The 19,396-nt window shown below is 48.6% G+C and overlaps 1 protein-coding gene and 1 long non-coding RNA gene across 8 annotated transcripts in view; one reads left to right on the top strand and one right to left on the bottom strand.

Annotated features, from left to right (window-relative positions):
• Dnah2 (dynein, axonemal, heavy chain 2) overlaps positions 1-19,396 on the top strand; it is a 125,239-nt gene that overhangs the window by 56,023 nt on the left and 49,820 nt on the right. For all 3 annotated transcript variants that reach the window (XM_087571883.1, NM_001100676.1, XM_087571884.1), the window contains 19 exon segments: positions 339-513; positions 952-1,115; positions 3,645-3,806; positions 3,908-4,011; positions 7,257-7,413; positions 7,550-7,632; positions 7,737-7,917; positions 8,217-8,355; positions 9,595-9,812; positions 10,220-10,321; positions 10,722-10,847; positions 11,120-11,230; positions 11,493-11,681; positions 12,082-12,185; positions 12,279-12,468; positions 12,925-13,105; positions 14,176-14,303; positions 14,636-14,788; positions 15,027-15,152. In XM_087571883.1, the coding sequence (XP_087428009.1) occupies positions 339-513; positions 952-1,115; positions 3,645-3,806; positions 3,908-4,011; positions 7,257-7,413; positions 7,550-7,632; positions 7,737-7,917; positions 8,217-8,355; positions 9,595-9,812; positions 10,220-10,321; positions 10,722-10,847; positions 11,120-11,230; positions 11,493-11,681; positions 12,082-12,185; positions 12,279-12,468; positions 12,925-13,105; positions 14,176-14,303; positions 14,636-14,788; positions 15,027-15,152 (2,793 nt within the window).
• LOC102557224 (uncharacterized) lies at positions 105-14,209 on the bottom strand. Of its 5 annotated transcripts, XR_015631758.1 has the most exons (5): positions 13,759-14,171; positions 13,555-13,653; positions 11,115-11,248; positions 6,403-6,530; positions 105-579 (listed from the first exon to the last, which is right to left on the bottom strand). It is a non-coding gene; the product is annotated as an uncharacterized LOC102557224 (long non-coding RNA). The 5 variants fall into 5 exon arrangements; XR_015631754.1 differs by lacking the exons at positions 105-579; positions 6,403-6,530 and adding an exon at positions 10,147-10,415 and having other exon boundaries at positions 13,759-14,209; XR_015631757.1 differs by lacking the exons at positions 105-579; positions 6,403-6,530 and adding an exon at positions 10,147-10,313 and having other exon boundaries at positions 13,759-14,191.

Genomic DNA, 19,396 nt, shown 5'->3' with positions numbered 1-19,396 from the left:
AATGTTTGGTCCATCCCGGTCTCCAGCATATGGCAGTGGTAACAGACTGTGGGGAACCTTGTCCCAGAGAAGTGAGAGAGATTCAGAGCTCCAGAGGACCAAGTCTAACTCAAATGATGCTTCTGCCCCTCGGTTTATGAGCTTGTTTAGTTTCGAGGGGATCCATCGCCCACGCAGACTGTTGATGAAGAGTACTGCTCAGTGACCGAGAGCGGGGGTGGGGTGGGGGCGGGGCTCATCCGGAGAGTGTTGTCCAGCATATGTGTCACCCTAGGTGCCTAGTCTTGGTGGGGAGAGGCCTCCTATACGTGGGTCCTCCTGCCTTCTGTCCCGCCCAGGTCCTGGAGATGCTTGAGAGTCTCAATGGGGAGTGGCTCACCTTCCAACAAATACTGCTGGACAGTGAGCAGATGCTGAAGAAACACAAGGAGAAGTTCAAGACAGGCCTCATCCATGCTGCTGATGACTTCAAGAAGAAGGCCCACAACCTTCTAGAAGACTTCGAGCTCAAAGGTTCTCCTTGCTCCACCACTCTCTCTCCTTTAGCCTGGGTTTTGGGAACTCAGCATTCAAATTGTCCTGGGAAGGCAGGAAAACAGATGGGGGCGTGGCCTGGCTCGGGAGGGACCTGGGTGGGCAGCGGGGGAAGGGAAGAAGCTGCTGTGCAGACTGGGATGAGCTCACCCTGAGCCGTGGGATTCTGGTTGGGAGGACTGGGCAGGAAGTGTTCTTACCCTGACTCCGTGTGCACCCCAGTCAGACTTTGCCCTCCGATTTCTTTAAGATAACAGGTTATTCTCTCCACACACTTTTCCTTCCCTATCCTCTCTCATCTGAGGGCAGCAGTGGGATTTGCCCACTAAGTTAAGAGAGCCACAGGCTGGCCTTTCAAGAGGCCATGGACCTGAGTGGGGTCTGAGCCACACCTTGACACACCTTGACTTCCTGCAGGGCCTTTTACCAGCAACGTGGGCCACACGGCTGCGCTGGATCAGATCGCGCAGGTGCGCGCCATGCTGATGGCCATGCGGGAAGAGGAGAGCAACCTCCGCTCCAACCTGGGCATCTTCAAGATTGAGCAGCCGATCTCCAAGGACCTCCAGAACCTGGAGAAGGTGCTGCACTACGCTGGGCCCTGTGGAAACCGGGGAATAAATGGCGGGACTAGGACACTTTCCCCAGGGTCGGGGAATGGTTAGGACCCGGCAGAGTAAGTCATTAGCAGTTTGGTTTGGTTTTTGAGACAGGGTTTCTCTGTATAGTCCAAGCTGTCCTGGAACTTGATTTGTGGCCCAGGCTGACTTTGAACTCCCAGAGATCCACCTGCCTCTACTTCCCTAGTGCTAGAATTAAAGGCGTGGGCCACCACTGCCCCGTGTTTTGTTTGTTTGTTTGTTTTGTTTTTTTAACTGAGGTAAAATTCACACACACTAGCCCAAGCATTTCCCACAATGTAGTTGCATTGAGGTTATTCACAGTGCTGCACAGTCCGCACCACTGTCTCTCATTTCAAAACCTTACCCCGGGGGAGCTGAGATGGCTCAGTTGTATAGCTCTTGCTGCCCAAGCCTAGCTGTAAAGGTAAAGGGACAAAAACAGGTTTCATAAAGCTATGCTCTGACCTCCATGTGCGCACAGCGGCACCTGCCTTCCCATGTCTCTCTCTCTCTCTCTCTCTCTCTCTCTCTCTCTCACACACACACACACACACACACACACACATACACACACAAATAAAATTTAAAGATATTCTAAGGTTTGGAGAGATGGCTCAGTGGTTAAGAGCACTGACTGCTGTCTTAGCATTCTGCTGCCATGAAGCAAAACCAGGACCAGGACAACTCTTAAAAGACAAAGCATTTAATTGAGGGCTGGCTTACAGTCTCAGAGATTGTGGGGAGCATGGCAGCATGCAGTCAAACATGGTCCTGGAGAAGTAGCTGAGACTTCTACATTCAGATCCACAAACATCAGGAAGATAGAGAGCCACTGGGTCCATGTGGTTTTTAAAACCTCAAAGCCCAACCCCCAGTGACACACTTCCTCCAACAAGGCCACACCTCCTAATCCTTCTCAAGTAGTGTCACTCCCTGATGACTGAGCATATGAGCCTGCTGTTTTAACCATCACATTCTTCTCGCTGGCCCCCATAGGCTTGTAGATATATCATAATACAAAAATGCATTCAGTCCAACTTCATAATTTCACATAGTCTATAATAGTCTCAACACTTTTAGAATTCCAAATCTTCTGAGATTCATGGCAATCTCTTAACTGTAACTCCCAGCAAAATCAAAATCAAAAAGTAGATGGGGGAGTGGGTGGAGAGATGGCTCAGCGGTTAAGAGCACTGACTGCTCTTCTAGAGGTCCTGAGTTCAATTCCCAGCAACCACATGATGGCTCACAACCATCTGTAACGGGGTCTGATGCTCTCTTCTGGTGTGTCCGAAGACAGCGATGGTGTACTCATATAAATAGATAAATCTTAAAAAAGAAAAAAACCCCAAACAAAACATTTTCATTACTACAAGAGGATCACATTTCTTTTTTTTTTTTTTTGTTTGTTTGTTTTTTTTGGTTCTTTTTTTTTTTCGGAGCTGGGGACCGAACCCAGGACCTTGCGCTTCCTAGGTAAGCGCTCTACCACTGAGCTAAATCCCCAGCCCCAAGAGGATCACATTTCTATAGGCAGACGCCCTCCATCCCCGTTCCCCTGACAACTGTTAACCTAGTGTCCACGTGCGTAGGTTCCCCACCCTGGGTATTTCCTACAAGAGCACCAAGTAATATGTGGCTTTTTGTCTCTCCCATAGTGGGTGTTTTGTTTTGTTTTGTTTTGTTTTGTTTTGTTTTGTTTTGTTTTGTTTGAGACAGGGTTTCTCTTTGCGTAGCCCTGGCTGCCCTGGAACTCATTCTGTACGCCAGGCTAGCCTCAAACTCACAGAGACCCTCCTGCCTCTTGAATGCTGGAGTGCTGGGATTAAAGGCATGAGCCACCACCACCCAGCTCACAGTGTTTTCACAACTCATGCATGCTGTAGCATGTTTCAGCTCTCCGTTCCTTTTCACGGCTCACTAATATTCCATTGATTCTATTGTTTGTGCACGCACCAGGGGGTGGGATATGGGTGTTTTTGCCCTTGCACTGTAGGGAGTGGTGAATGTGTGTACTTGTTTGGACACCTGATAGTCCCTGATGGTCGTGGGTGTGAGCCTAGCAATATAATTGCCAGATCATATGGCAACTTTCTGAGTTCTTGAGGCACAGCCAAGCGATTTCCCACAACCATACCATTTTACATTCCCACTAGCAAATACATGAGGATTCCTATTTTTTCCTTGGTATCTTTGCCAACGCATATTTTCTCTTACAGGTTTTTTTTTTTTGTTTTTGTTCTAGCCATAGTGGGTGTGATGTGGTATCACATCGAGGTTTAATTTGCATTCCCTAAGACTCGATGTTGAGGAACTTCTCACATGCTTATCGTTTGATGCTTAGCATTTGATGGGCCCTTGAGGCAAGAGAGCAGAAGGGGAATTGTGAACCCATCACCAGATGGGCAAGGGAACTAGCTGAGCTGTGAGGAGGAGGGCAGGGGCTGCCATACCTAAGGCTGTCCATCTCCTGGCTCCCACCCACAGGAGCTTGATGCCCTCCAGCAAGTGTGGGAGATCACTCGGGACTGGGAAGAGAGCTGGAACCAGTGGAAGACGGGTTGCTTCCTGACCCTGCAGACGGAAGCCATGGAGTCCATGGCCCACGGGCTGTTTCGCCGCCTCACGAGACTAGCCAAAGAGTATAAGGTGGGTGGGACAGGAGAGGGGACAACATGGCCCCGCCCCAGCTCAGGGAGTGGGTGTACTCAGGCAGCATGGGTCTTCTGATGTCTCCCATTTTCACTCAGGACCGAAATTGGGAAGTCATTGAAACGACTCGCGCCAAAATAGAGCAGTTCAAGAGGACCATGCCGCTCATCTCTGATCTGCGGAACCCAGCCCTCAGAGAACGGTGAGGCGGGCCCCGCCCTGCTCCACCCCCTCTAGTCTATGCTCCAAGTAAATTTCTTTTCTTTTCCTTTTTTTTTTTTTTTTTAGAAATAATTTATATGTGAATACACTGTTGCTGTCTTCAGACACTCCAGAAGAGGGCAGCAGATCTCAATATAGATGGTTATGAGCCACCATGTGGTTGCTGGGAGTTGAACTCAGGACCTCTGGAAGAGCAGTCGGTGCTCTTAACCACTGAGCCATCATCTCTCCAGCCCAGTCAGTGCTCTTAACCACTGAGCTATTTCTCCAGTCCAGTAAATTTCTTTTAATTTCCCCCCTTTTTGCATGTGGGCAGCCTGTCTGTGCTTGCTTACCTGGGTATGCATACACTGTGTTGAAGGTAACATTGGACGTCCTTTTCGCTCACTTGCCACCTTATTTACTGAGGCAGGATCTGAACCCAGTGCTTCCCAATTCCAGCTAGTCTAGTCAGCCAGCCTACCCTAAGGATCTTCTGCCCCTGCTTCCTAAAGGCTGGCATTAAAGGCAGCTGCCATGCATGTCCAGTTTGTTTTGGGGTTCTGCAGATCCCAACCCTGATCCTCAGTCTTGCACAGAAAGCACCTTTATCCAGTGTGCCGACTCCTTGGCCCTAGTTTATTTCACGCCCAAGGATTGAACTTAGGGCTTATGAATGCCACCACTAAACTGCTAAGCTATAGCACCTGCTCAAATCATTTAAAACTTTTAAATTACGTTCATTTATTACTGTGTGTGTGTGTGTGTGTGTGTGTGTGTGTGTGTGTGTGTGTGTGTGTGTGTGTGTGAAGCTCAGACTGTCAGACCCGGGTAACAAGTGCCTTTCCCTACTGACCTATCTCGCTGGCTCCAGATGTGGTTTTTAGTTGACAGAAAGGCAATGCGCAGCGTGCTGCTTTTTTTTTTTTGGTTTTGGTTTTTTTTTTTGGGGGGGTTCTTTTTTTCAGAGCTGGGGACCGAACCCAGGGCCTTGCGCTTCCTAGGCAAGCGCTCTACCACTGAGCTAAATCCCCAACCCTAGCATGCTGCTTTTGAAGGATGCATGCACTGTGGGAGAGCTACCTGAAGTGATCATTAGCACACGTATTAGCACACGTATCACCTCACACACTTGCTCCTTTTACCTTTGTGGTAAGAATATTTGAGATTTATTTTTCGCAGGCTACATGTTCATGTGTGTGTGCAGGGTGCATGTGTGTCTCTGTGTGTATGTGTGTGAAGACTTCCTATCCCCGGATGTCCCAGCCCTGGAGTTACAGGCACACTTGGTCATGTTCAGCCTTTAATATGGGTGCTGGGATCTGAGCTCAGGCTCTCATGCTTGCACAGAAATGCTTTTACCCAGGGAGCTGTCTTCACAACACTTCAGATTTTCCCTAGTTTGGGTGTGGTGTTACAGCCGAGCTCCCAGGCGTTCCTGTTTTATTTAGAAACAGTTATAGATACGTGAACTTAGGTCAGGGGCTAGAGAGATGGCTCAGCAGTTAAGAGCACTTGTTGTTCTTATAGAGGACCCGGGTTCAATTCCCAGCATCTACGTGGTAGCTCAGAACTATCTGTAATTACAGTTCCAGAGGATCCAGTACTCTTCTGACCCCCTCGGCCAGCAAACACACACATGGTGCATAGACATATATTCGGATAAAACACCCACATATAAAATAAAATAAATAAAATTAATGTAAAAGAAAAAAGTAATGTCAAAGGTCCTCCTTAGTCTTCCTATTGTCACATACACAATTTGCTGTTGCTAGCTCTAGTAACCTTTCAGTAGTGGAGTGGAGCTCTTGACTTGCTCCTGCTGTCTAGGGGGAACTCCACAGTTTTTGACCATCTCTCCCAACTCTGTCCACCGCTGCCCCTGAAACTACCATATTCCTCCCTGCTTTTATGATAACATTTCTTCTCCTCCTCTTCTTTTTTAAGATTTATTCATTTTGTTTATTCTTCAGACACACCAGAAGAGGGCATCAGATCTCATTACAGATGGTTGTGAGCCACCATGTGGTTGCTGGGACTTGAACTCAGGAGCTCTGGACGAGCAGTCTGTTCTCTTAACTGCTGAGCCGTCTCTCCAGCCCCTTCCTTTGTTTTTTTTGAGACAGGATCTTACTACATAACCCTGGCTGATATAGAGCTGGCTCTGTAGTCTAAGCTGGCCTTGAACTCACAGAGAGGGGCCCATGTGTGCAATCTACCGCTATCTTCCTTGTCCTGGGTACCCCTGCCTCTTCTCTGATGTCTCCTCTGTCTCCTCCTGTTTTAGGTTATATATTATAGCTAAACCATATATATATATATATATATATGCTATATAGTTATATATTATAGCTAAACCATATATATATATATATGCCAAATATATATTTACTTTGTTTCTGCTAAAATGGTTTTGCCTTTGAGCCAGTTCAAGACATTTTCCCTGTTTCAAAGTCAGCAGCACATCCATCCACTCTTCTTCTGATATCACGGTCTCCCAGTTTAATTCCTTTAGTGGACCTGGAATTCATTAGGTGGTAGAGGAGGAATTATGGTGAGAAGTTGGGAACAGCATAAACTATTTTGTAAGTCGTGTTTAAATCCGACTGAGTTTGGGAGAAAACCATTTTGCTTTTGCTCACCTCCAGTGTACTGTTTTTTGGCAATGTTCTACCTCCAGTGTTATGGGTATGAGTCTCACCTAACCCCTCAGTTTATAAGTTATTTAAGCTCGCTAAGCCTAAGTTTGCTCATCTACAAATGGGATAATAGCACTTTGCAGTATGGAGTGCTTGCGAGGATTACAGAGTTGCACGTGAAGCACTTAGCCCAGCTCGTGATCCTCACAGACCTGCTCTGATGTATGGTTTGTATGCACACCTGCCTTAACTCCCTCTCCAGAGAATCACCTTCGGGAGACTGACACATCAATTTCTGTATTCCCTGTGGTGCCTAGGACTGCACTTTAGAGCCCAATTAGCAGGATCTATTGAATCATGAATTAGCAAATAACCAGAATTATAAATTTCCAATGCGAAGGAGCAAGAGGAGTAAGTGTAGTGTGTCGACGTCGTCCCTGTCCCGTGTCCCCAACCCCCCTCCCGTCTTCAGCAGTGCTGGGTGTGGAATGCTTCACACATGCTAAGCAGGAGACTGAGTCACATTGACAACCCCAGGGGTTGATAATGACACTGCTGGGAGGCCCTGGAGCTGGCCAGTAGGTGAGTCCTCCTGTTCTGGCTGCAGGCACTGGGACCAGGTCAAAGAGGAAATCCAGAGGGAGTTTGATCAGGAGTCAGAAAGCTTCACCTTGGAGCAGATTGTGAAACTAGGGATGGATCAGCATGTGGAGAAAATCGCGGAGATCTCAGCCTCTGCAACCAAGGAGCTGGCCATAGAAGTGGTAGGATGACGTCCTCACCTCCCCAGCCTCCCAGTGCACAAACTTCCAGCCGGGCCACATTTGAGGGCCCCTCCCATTCGTCCCTTATCTTTGTGGACTAGATACCTGGTTATTGTGTCCCAATTTCTTTTCACAGGGATTACAAAACATTGCCAAAACCTGGGATTCGACTCAGCTAGACATAGTACCCTACAAGGACAAGGGCCATCACCGGCTCAGGTAGACAGGGTTCCATGAGCTTGGCACGTGGGGTCTGAGCTGCAGACTGAGGTCAAAATATTGAAAATGGTTATGGACAATGACTTTGAGCCTCCCTGTCCCAGGGGAACAGAAGAAGTATTCCAGGCACTGGAAGATAATCAGGTGGCTCTGTCGACTATGAAGGCATCCCGATTCGTGAAGGCCTTTGAGAAGGATGTGGACCACTGGGAGCGCTGCCTCTCTCTCATTCTGGAAGTTATTGAGATGGTCCTCACCGTGCAGAGGCAGTGGATGTATCTAGAGGTTAGAATCTGTATGCCCGGGCTCTCTCTACCCATTTCAGCTCCTTCTTATGTCATCGTCTTTAGACACACCAGAAGAGGGCATCAGATCCCATCACAGATGGTTTCTGGGATTTGAACTCAGGACCTCTGGAAGAGCAGTCAGTGCTCTTAACCTCTGAGCGATCGCTCCACCCCAAGTCATTGGTTTCTAACAGCCTGACTCTTCTACTCAGTTTCCATCTCTGGTGTGGGAGCAGGGAGCAGAGGGTGGAGGGTGTATGAGAAACAGCCTCTCATGCCAACTCGATGGCCTCTCAGAATATCTTCCTTGGAGAGGACATCCGCAAGCAGCTGCCCAATGAGTCAGCCCTATTTGACCAGGTCAACAACAACTGGAAAGGCATCATGGACCGCATGAACAAAGACAATAACGCTCTGCGGAGCACCCACTACCCAGGTAAGAGCTCCGCAGGCAGTCGCTTTTGCGCCTTCGCTGGTCGTATGCATTTGAGGATCATGGTGGCATAGGCTTTATCACCAAAGAGGATTATGTCATCACTAGCATACTTAATACCCTTGTGACCGTGAGTCGTAATGGCACCACTGCTTAGTGACACTTGCTAATATTAGTCATAAATATTATTACCAATTATTTCTACAGTAAAGCGATTGCAGAGATATATATAGTAAGCTCGTGGTTGTAGATTATCCTCCAATAACCACAACCTCATTGGCAATGAGTAGTAGTTATCTAGGTTTCCAGTATCAGACATGGCTTCCCTCTTGTTGAGTGGTTCTCAGTTCAATTAGAGAGCTGCTGGCTACCTCCAAGGTATACATGCCATTGTTGTACCCTTGGGGTCATTGTGCCATGCTGGTCATTGCTGTGGCTCATAGACGTCATAGCTGGGTAGGACTATTGGTTACCCCCGCCTCCTTGGGAAGCCTACATGATGCTTCCTGATGCCTGAAAGCTAGTACTCAGGGATTAGTCATATCAATTCCAGTTCAGGGGCCTCTGGGCCCTGTTTCCGACGTACATGATGTCCTTAGCAATAGAGACTTACAGGGCTGGGGCTAACCATCCAACTTTGGGTTGACCAAGGGTAACAGCAGTAGGCTGCAGAGTTTAGGAGTCTGTTGGTCAGCCTTGGCTTTGTGTTGGATCCTACTGCCATTTCACAGGCATGGAGGTCAAAATTCAATGCCGTTAATTAAAGTGTTAGTGAGCTAAAGGCTATTAGAACAGTGGCCTTCTGCCTCCCGGTCAAGTACTCTCTGTGCTGGGTCACAATTGCTGTCATTGTGTGCCTGCAATATGCCTGTAATGGTTTGGCCTGTTGGATTGTATAAGCTGCAGAGTCATTTTCAAGTTCAGAAACTCTTGGGTTGAACAGTGAAGCTCCAAGTTCTTAGTATAATGGGGTCAATTGTTCCAAAGATTGACGAGAGGTGGAGCCAACCAGTATGATGCATGATTAATAATGTATGAGCGCTCCACATGTAATCGTGTGTAATGACTCACCGAAGAGAGAGGGGTAATTATGCAGAAGAGCTGGGGCTATGTCTCTGTCTTCAGAAGCTCTATGGCACCACTCTGCACCCCTCAGCCTTAGAGCTAGGGAAGGATGTGGAGCAGGGCGTCCAGGCCCACCCAGGGCAGCAGCGAAGAGGTATTCATTGCCCTTCTTCTCAGGCCTCCTGGAGACACTGATAGAAATGAACACAATCCTGGAGGACATCCAGAAGTCTCTGGACATGTACTTAGAGACCAAGCGCCATATGTTTCCCCGCTTCTACTTCTTGTCCAATGATGACCTGCTGGAGATTCTGGGCCAGTCCCGTAACCCAGAGGCTGTGCAGCCACACCTCAAAAAGTGCTTTGACAACATCAAACTTCTGAAAATCCAAAAGGTCAGCAGAGGTGGCAGTGATGGGAAGGCAGGTGGGAAGGAATGGCTACCTCATGGTATTTGAGGCCTTGGAGGGGACCGTACTCTGCCAGTAGGAGAGTAGCACTTGTTAATGACTGTAGAACCTCACATAGAAAAAATTACCTTTAAAGGGCTTGAATATAGGGTCAGTGGTTAAGAGCACTGACTACTCTTGCAGAGGTCCTGAGTTCAATTTCCAGCAACCATATAGTGGCTCACAACCATCTGTAATGGGATCTGACGCCCTCTTCTGGTGTGTCTGAAGACAGCAGCAGTGTACTCATATACATAAAATAAATAAATTTTAGAAAGAGTGGGGGTTGTTAAATATTTATAGAAGGTTCCAGAGAGTGAGACTAAGGCATGGCTAACTTATCTCTTCTGCAGGTCGGGGGCTCCAGCAGCAAATGGGAAGCAGTAGGAATGTTCTCAGGTGACGGTGAATACATTGATTTCCTCCACCCAGTACTTCTAGAAGGAGCTGTGGAGGTGAGTGGTGGCCAAGGTCTCAGAATCAAATTGTCTTAGTCCAGCCTGGTCTACAGAGCCAGTTCCAGGACAGCCAGGGCTACACAGAGAAACCCTGTCTTGACAAAACAAAGAAGAAAGGAGTTTGGCCCCATGAGGAGAACATTTTCACGACAGGATGAGCTTTGCAGTTACTGTCTCCTCAGCCACTCATGTTCTTGGCGTCTGTCACCCCTCCCTAAACTTAAAGGTTCCACCCGATGCTCCGACCCACAGCTTTTGGAGACCCATGCCAGCTCTTGTCCAGCCACACTTTCTCTCTGGGGTCCTTAGCCCTCTGCAGTCTCATTTCCTCCGTGCCTTCTCTTGGGCAAACCCCAGCCTCTGACCCTCAGAGCCAGCATTATTTCGTTTTCCCTAGTCGTGGCTTGGTGATGTGGAGCGGGCCATGAGGATGACGCTTCGGGATTTGCTTCGAAACTGCCGCATGGCCCTCAAGAAGTTCCTCAACAAGAGGGACAAGTGGGTGAAAGACTGGGCTGGCCAGGTAAGCTGGGGCCACACAGACAGGGGACAGAGGAGCTAACAGAGCAGCATGTGGAAAGACAGACTCTGGAGGCTCCCAGACAGTGGTTCCCTGCTCTCCTCCTGGGTCTGGCTCTCATAAGTGCTGGACCCAAGGTGCATGCGCCGTCCATCCTTCAGGCCAGACGAGGCACGGCTGCACTGGGTTCTGGAAGAGGCTGGAACTCAAGAGCTGGGCTGCATAGATAAATGGCTAAAGGTAGAGCCTGTGATCAGCCTCTGTACCCACCTCAGATGGTGATCACGGCGAGTCAGATCCAGTGGACAGCTGATGTCACCAAGTGCCTGATGACAGCCAAAGAGCGGTCAGACAAGAAAATCCTCAAGGTCATGAAGAAGAAGCAGGTGGGGAGCTCTTCAGACCTGGGGTAGGATGGGCATATAGGGGGCGACTAGAATCAGAACTGGAGACAAGCTGGCACGAGCAGACCAGAACAAGGGTGCTCTGGGGCAGAAGGGCAGGAGTGTACCATGCGGAGCTCCTCCTGTGTGGGTCTAGGGATATGGGGAGCTGTGTGCAGCTGGAGGTGACACAGGCTGGGATGTGATACCATCCAGCCTTGGCTACACTGATGCTTCTGTTCTTGCCTATTCCCCCGTCCCACAGGTGTCAATACTAAATAAGTATTCAGAGGCCATCAGGGGGAACTTGACCAAGATCATGAGACTTAAAATCGTGGCTCTGGTGACAATAGAAATTCATGCCCGTGATGTGCTGGAAAAGCTCTATAAGGGTGGCCTTATGGATGTCAATGCTTTTGACTGGCTCAGCCAGCTGCGCTTCTACTGGGAGAAGGTGTGCAATGCATCAACTTGCGACTCTCTTAGGCCCAAACTGACCCACAGTGCTTTTCATGCATGGACACGTGCTATCTTCTAACCCAATCCCTTGGACTTTCATAGCTTCTTTCTCGGAGGTTTAGCTCTGTCTCAATCCCGATTCAGGAGTGGCCAATGATTGCTCCAGGCAATACTCCTTATAAGTGCCACTTGATGGTGGCTCAGACCTAAGCCACTCTTTCCATGGATTGGGATCAGGGAAGACGTGCAGTATAGAGCCCACTTTCTCTGGTGGCCCAAACCATCCCTAAACCGGAACCCTTAATCTATCTGCAGCCATCTGACTTCTCTGAGTCCTACTGGTAGCCATTTCCACATTACCCTAAGCCTTCCTCTGTCTTATTCTGCTTCCCCAGGATGTGGATGACTGTATAATCCGCCAGACCAACACACAATTCCAGTATGGCTATGAGTACTTGGGGAACTCTGGTCGGCTGGTCATCACTCCCCTGACCGACAGGTCGGCTCTGGGGGCGAGCAGGGGTCCCAGGTGGGAGCTGCAGAGATGATAGGTCTCACAGTACTCTGACTGAGTCATGTCTTAAATCCTCAGATGTTACATGACATTAACCACAGCACTGCACCTTCATCGTGGGGGCTCCCCCAAAGGCCCAGCAGGTACTGGAAAGACAGAAACTGTCAAGGACCTGGGCAAGGCGCTGGGTACATATGTCATCGTGGTCAACTGCTCTGAGGGCTTGGACTACAAGTCCATGGGAAGAATGTACTCTGGACTGGCGCAGGTCAGTGCCCTAAAATCTTTACACATCTTTTAGTACCCAAAAATCAACTGAAACCCAAATCTGGTTCGCGCCTATGTGGCTTGCAAGACAGCAATTCTTACAGTCAGAATGAAGAAGTGAAACCCCTTCAACTCCCCGAGTTTCGCATTGCATGTTTGCAAACTCTGACCATGTAAGGATTGAACAGAGCACGTACAGAAACTGCCCAGCACTCAGGAGCTACTCAGTGCACACAAGTTCCAACCTCGAGGTGTTCTAGCCAGCACCATCGGCTGTCTTGTCTGATGGAAAGCTCTGGCCAGAAGCTCTTACACTGTTGCTCTGGTCCCCTATGGACCCCCTATTTCGGATGCCATCTTTGCTACTAAAGCATCTTCAGGAGGGTGCGTTAGGTTACGGTCTAGTGGCAAGGGATGCCTCTCACTGTAGTGACTGCCTCTTTCTGCTGCTCCACAGACTGGAGCCTGGGGCTGCTTTGATGAGTTTAACCGCATCAACATTGAGGTGTTGTCCGTGGTGGCCCAGCAGATCCTGTCCATCCTGTCTGCCTTGACCGCCAACCTCACGCGTTTCTATTTTGAGGGCTTTGAAATAAATCTGGTGTGGTCTTGTGGGATCTTCATCACCATGAATCCTGGTATGTGGGAGGAGCCAGGTGACAGGGCAAGGGGGCAGGAGAACTGGGTGTCTGGGGTAAGTCCTGTGTCCTTTTCCCTTTCTGGGCCAAAGTGCTTAGTATTTGACTAAAGATGACTGTGTTCATCTGCTTTCTATTAATGCGACAAAACCCCCAAGGACATTCAGCTTAAAGGAGGAAAGAGGAGATTTGGTTCTGCTGTCTCAGCCATAGCCATTGTTGGTGAGGGTGGGCAGGATGTCATGAGGGAGGTGTAGGGGGACAGGGCTGTTCAGGGTGACCTGGGAGAAGAGAGGCAGAGGGAGAGAGAAAGGCAGGGAGGGAGGGAGGGAAAGAGGGAGGGATAGAGATAGATGGAGGAAGGAAGGATGAAGGGAGAGAGAGGAGGGAGATTTTTTGTTGATTCATGGTTATACTCTAGTGATTTACTTCTTTCAAGTAGGCCATACCTTCTAAAGTTTCTGTAGCTTTTCAAGTGGAAAAGTCCTTCGATGAGGTCCAGACCCTCATCTAATCGCTTGCAACAGCAGGCTCTGCCCCTGGTCCTGCTGCTTAAGGAACAAAGTCATTAGGGGCTGCAACAACAGAAGAGAAGACACAGGAGAGGAGGAAGTTCACTTCCTGTCCTCCCCAAGGGCTCAAGAAACACCTACTTGTTGCTGTGGAAGCTTTAAGGCAGAGCCCCTTTTCGCAGTGGGCTAGCTCCCTGCTCGGCCTTCTGTCCCTTCTGGAGAGTGGAAGTCTCTCTAATGTATGGGGTTTTCAGTTTCATAGCTGCCTCCTAGGAACAGCCTTAGGGGAAGGGTCTAGGAGAGAACACACTTAGGGAAGCATCGGATCCTAGTGACAGCTGTGATCTCCCGGCTCCTGTGGGCTCCACACAGAACTCAGCAGCCCTGTGGTTTCAGTTGGAAACAGGGCTGTGCGGAAAGTAACAAGATAGGGGGAAGGATGCCATCTTGGAGCTGGGAGAAAGTTAGGGGCAGGGTAAAGGTTGGGTAGAGTGGGATGGTTGAGAGCCCAAGTAAGGACAGGGAAATGTGGTTCTAAACAAATGGCTTTGTCTCCAGGTTATGCTGGTCGCACAGAGCTTCCAGAGAACCTAAAGTCCATGTTCCGCCCAATCGCCATGGTAGTGCCCGATTCTACGCTTATTGCGGAAATCATCCTCTTTGGGGAGGGCTTTGGCAACTGCAAGGTATTTTGATAATCTTTTCCTTCCAATTATTTTATTTCCTTGGCATAATTGTTCCCTGGGAAGAGGAGCCCCTGGAGGCCTCACAATCTGTTCATCCTACTGGGAGTATTATCAGTAGGATATGAAGCCAGAGAAGCACAGACAGACAGACAGGTGGTGGGCTGTCTCTCTTCCATGAAGCCACTAACCAGTGATAGCATAGTCCACAAGATCTCCTACAATGGTTCAGAGCACTTCCTAGATGCCTCAAATCTTTGACCTAGGTTCTTGTGTCCACGAGTGTCCCCAAATAAAAAGGGGACCTGTGGTTGTCTCCTCTGCACGGTTCCCAGATCCTGGCCAAGAAGGTGTATACTCTGTACTCACTGGCTGTGCAGCAGCTCTCCAGACAGGACCATTACGACTTTGGCCTGCGCGCCCTCACTTCCCTTCTGCGATATGCCGGCAAGAAGCGCCGCCTCCAGCCAGATCTGACTGATGAAGAGGTAGGCCAGACACGGGTGGCCCTGGACCTGTGCCCCCTTTGTCACTGGTCTGGTGATGTCTTCAAGGAAGTTCTCCAGACCCTTTCTTTTCCTTTCCAGATAGGGATATTCTGTGCACACATCCACCCCTGCCCCACCTCATGCTTTGTCCCCTGGGTTGCCTGATTGTCCTTGTCATGTGGCTGAGGACAGTCTCTGGCATATCTGTCATTCTTGGGTCTCACTTTCCCCCACATAGGTTCTGCTGCTCTCCATGAGAGATATGAACATTGCCAAGCTGACGTCAGTGGATGTTCCATTGTTCAACGCTATTGTGCAGGACCTTTTCCCCAACATTGAGCTCCCAGTCATTGACTACGGCAAGGTGTTTGCTTTTTCCCCATCTCCTTTTATTTATTTAAGATTTATTATTATTATTTTTTAATGTATGTGAGTACATTGTCACTGCCTTCAGACACACCAGAAGAGGGCATCAGATCCCATTACAGATGGTTGTGAGCCACCATGTGGTTGCTGGGAATTGAACTCTGGAAGAGTAGCCAGTGCTCTTAACTGTTGAGCCATCTCTCCAGCCCAGCCTCACCTCCTTTTAAAAAGAACATTATTTTGATTTTTGTGTGTTTATGTGGAGGTCAGAGGACAGTTTACAGGAGCCAGTTCTCTCCGTCCACCAAGTGGGTCCCAGGGATCAGATTTGGATCATCAGGCTTGGCCACAGGTGCCTTTACTCACTGAGCCCTCTTGCTGATCCAGTATTTACTCTTTAACAAGCTCCCTGATTTCATGAGTGACTGTGCATCTGGGAACAGGAAGTATGACGTCCTGGACTTCTCTCATTCACTAGGTGTGACTTTGAATGACAGAGTGGGCTCCTCCTAGGACCCACACAAGCAGCTTCCTCTCTGACTCATAGCCTTCAGGAGTACCTGCTTGCAATACTTACTTATTTACTTTCCCACTTAATTAATTAATTTAGAGTCAGGGTGTTACTATGTAACCCTGGCTGACCCGGAACTCCCTATACAGACCAGGCTGGCCTTACACTAACAGAGATTGATTGGCCTCCTGCCTCACTATGGGCCACCATGCCAGGCTCAAGTAATGACTACTCAACATATCCCTGAATTCCCTGAAGCTCGGCTACCCTGGCTGTGTCCACTAGCCCTTTCCCTCCTGGCCTTCTGGCCTCCTGGCCTCCTGGTGGGAACTTTGAAGGGAGCTTTGTGGTTGGTGAGAGCAGAGGAGTAGAGGAGGGCGTCCATTCCTCATTGGAGTCACTCCACATGCTCTGAGCTGTGGTTTCAGTAGAAACTGCTAAATGCTGGATTGAAACATTTCAAAGAAATACATCCCTTTTTAGCACATTGCTAAGATGGCAAGAATTCTAGGTCCCTTGGTGTGGCTGCAGTGAATGAAGGAACTTTGAGAGGCAACTAGGTTCCAATACTGTTTCCCCATGGAAAGTTGGTCAGTCTAAGGCCCCAGGACTAGGAGGGGAAGCAGCCCAAGTCTGGAACAGAAATCCCACTGTCCTGGAAGCATCATTCTACAGGGACACACCCTCACCGTCAACCGGGAAAGATAGATCTGTGCTTGTCTGAGCCCTGGTGATGGAAGGGGAGGTGTCACAGGTTTCCTGGATATCTCTTCAGCACAGCCACACCGTTCAGAGCCAGCATTCATTCTGTTGTGTAATTTAAAGTCTCAAGCTTAATCTGGGTGTGTGTGGGGGGTGTTGTTTGTCAGTGCCTCCCAGTGTCTGGTGGAAGCAAAGGGAATGGAGGAGCTCAGTGTCAGCCCTGGTCCAGGAGAATGAATCAAATGGAACCCAGTCGAACGGGCAGCAAAGCCCAGGAGGCAGCGCAAGCAGGTGGAGGCTGGAAAACAAGGCTAGCAGTGGCAGCCATTCGTGTAATGTTCACACAGTGAAACCCAAGAAAAAACTGCAGATAAGCAGTCTTCAATATTCTCAAGGAAATAAGAGACAAGCCAAACAGCTCCAAGGAAATGGCGTTGGGAGAAGGAGTGACTAGAGTTTGTAGGAACATCTGGGCGTGTTTGTGCACGTCTCTAATTTCTGCATTTTCTGGAGAGGGAAGTCAGTGAGTGCCAGAGCAGCCAGATCTACATGGGAAAGGGGAGGGGGTAGAAGGACACTGACTGTCTTTGCAGAGGACCCAGCTTCAGTTCATAAACTGACACAGACACGTAAAAATAATACATTTATATCTAAAATGTAAAAATAAAGCCATGATAATTGGGGAAGAAGGAAAAAAAACACCCTTAGTGGAGAAAACAGAAAACTTCCGGCCCAGGAGAGTCAGTCATACCTCAAGGCAACCATGCTGAAGTCTGATTTCTGCCAGGCAGTGGAGGCACACACCTTTATTTCCAGCACCTGGGAGGCAAGGGCAGGTGGGTCTCTGAGTTTGAGTCTAGCCTGGTCTACAGAGCAAGTTCCAGGACAGCTGGGGCTACACATGAAAACCCTGTCTCAAAAAAAAAAAAAAAAAAAAAAAGAGAGAGAGAAAGGACAGATCTCACAGGACACCCTTAGCCCAGCCCAAGAACTCCAGAAGTTGAGGCAAAGCAGTGATTCGAGTCTGACATTTACGGCATCTTAAGTAAGGGGTGGGTGGGCAGAGCAGCACAGTGAAGCATAACGAGGGCTTCTGAGGCAAACTGTTTCAGACTGGCTAGGTCTCAACCAGATGTGGAGGGACTCACCAGCAATCCCAGCATGAAAGGTAGAGGCAGGAGGATCACTGTAAGTTTGCAGTGAACCTGGTCTACATTGCAAGATTGAAGCCAGCCAGAGCTGTGTGACAGGACTCTGTCTGGAGGTGGGGGAGGGAGGGAATTGTATCTCTAAGATCTGGTGTCTTAATGGCCCTGAGTGACTGTTCGTCCCCTGCTGTGTAGAAAGGTGTCAGCCTGAGGAACAGCAGGTATGACAGGAGGATTGGATGTTTTCATCTCTCAGCTTAAAGAATAGTGGCAAGCAGACAGGAGAGTGGAAGGATTCTCTCTGGGGAATTCTGACCCAAGAGGAATGACTGGAGCATGGCAGGAAGACCCCAAGTGCTTTGTGACCTGTAGGGCTGCACTGCTCACAGTCTGTGAGCCCCACACCCACCTTCTCAGCCATATAAACAGAAACTAGGAGTAGAGGTGGGAGAATCAGGGATCCACGGCTAACCTTGGCTACATAAGGAATTTGAGGGTAGCCTGGGCTATAATATCTGTGTGTGTGCGTGTGTGTATGGATGTGAGGAAAGCCAAAGCTCACTAAACACCTGAGAGAAGAGTACTAGTAGGAAGGCTGTTAGGTATTACTTATTAGCAGGAGTGAGGAGGTAAGGGAGAAGGAGTGAGGATGTTGAGCAAAATTCTTCAGGCAAGAGGCTTTTTTAAATGCAGGGCAACAGTATGGTAAAGGGTCTAAAGGAAAGTATTAAGCCTTAGGAGAAAGAGGAAGGTGTCTACGGATTTCTAAGAAAAAGCGTGGTCTTGTATCACAAGGAAGCAGGCTTAGTCAATATGCGATATATGACCTGTGGTCCATGACAGAAGTAGGGAGTGGGCACATTGACGCTCATGCCACATGGCAGAAGTCAGTCTCTGGATAGGAGGTGAGGGCTCAGTTAATGTGTTACCCAGAAAAGGTGATGGTAGTAAGATTGATCCTGTCCTGTGCCCCCCCCCCATGTGTGTGGGGGGGCTGGGGCTGGGGCTGGGGCTGGGCGTGTCCTTGCCTGGCTTGCAGACCTATCTATCTGTTTAGGACTTGGTTACCTGCAGGGCCTGGGTTCTCTAACAAAAGAAACCCAAACAAACAAGAATGAGCCAGATGGTGAAAATAGATAGCCCAAGGAGAGGAAATACAAAACAAACCGTCAAAGGCTATCTCTACTGGGACGCAGTGGGCACACCTGCAGACACAGGTACTCAGGGGTGGAGACAGGATGAGCATCTGTGCATTTAGGTCAGCCTGGGCCACTAATACCCCACCCAGACTAAAACAAATGAACAGCAATCAGAATTCTCAGAGTGAAATTCTAATGACATCCATCTAAAAAGGACTGTGGCAGAGAGAAGGCTGACAAAGGGGAGAAGAGATAGGATTTAAAGGAAAAATCTAGGTGAGATAGTGTTCAAATAATTTCAAAAGTAGGAGAGAAGAAAATGGAGAGATGGGGTCCCCACAGCTAAAGGAGAATCCACATAAATGTGGACTAGAACAGTCCTTTAACGGGTGCCCTGGGAAGTTCTAGAGCATTGAACAAGGAGACTATTTCACATGTTTCCAAGGAGGAAAAAAAAGAGGTAAGAGACTAAAAACAACAACAAACCAGGCTGTTCTGTGTCTCAATAATAATAGTAAGTATGTTAATAATGGAGCAGCCTTCAAAATTCTAACTAATTCTAAATAATGTCTAACTTCAAATTCTGTCCCATCCAACCTATCTTACCAAAGGCTAGGTCAGCTAATTTTCAATTATGCTGATTCAAAACAAACAAAAAAGCCTCTAATATATCCAAAAGCCTGAGAGAATGTGGCCTCACTAAAGCGCAGGTACAGACTATGAAAAGTTAGCAGAGAAGCAG

The sequence above is a fragment of the Rattus norvegicus genome, chromosome 10, assembly GCF_021556685.1.
Source record: "Rattus norvegicus strain SHRSP/BbbUtx chromosome 10, alternate assembly SHRSP_T2T, whole genome shotgun sequence".
Lineage (NCBI taxonomy): Eukaryota > Metazoa > Chordata > Mammalia > Rodentia > Muridae > Rattus > Rattus norvegicus.
Note: the sequence above shows the minus strand (reverse complement) of the source record. Positions and strands in the feature narration are given on the sequence as shown.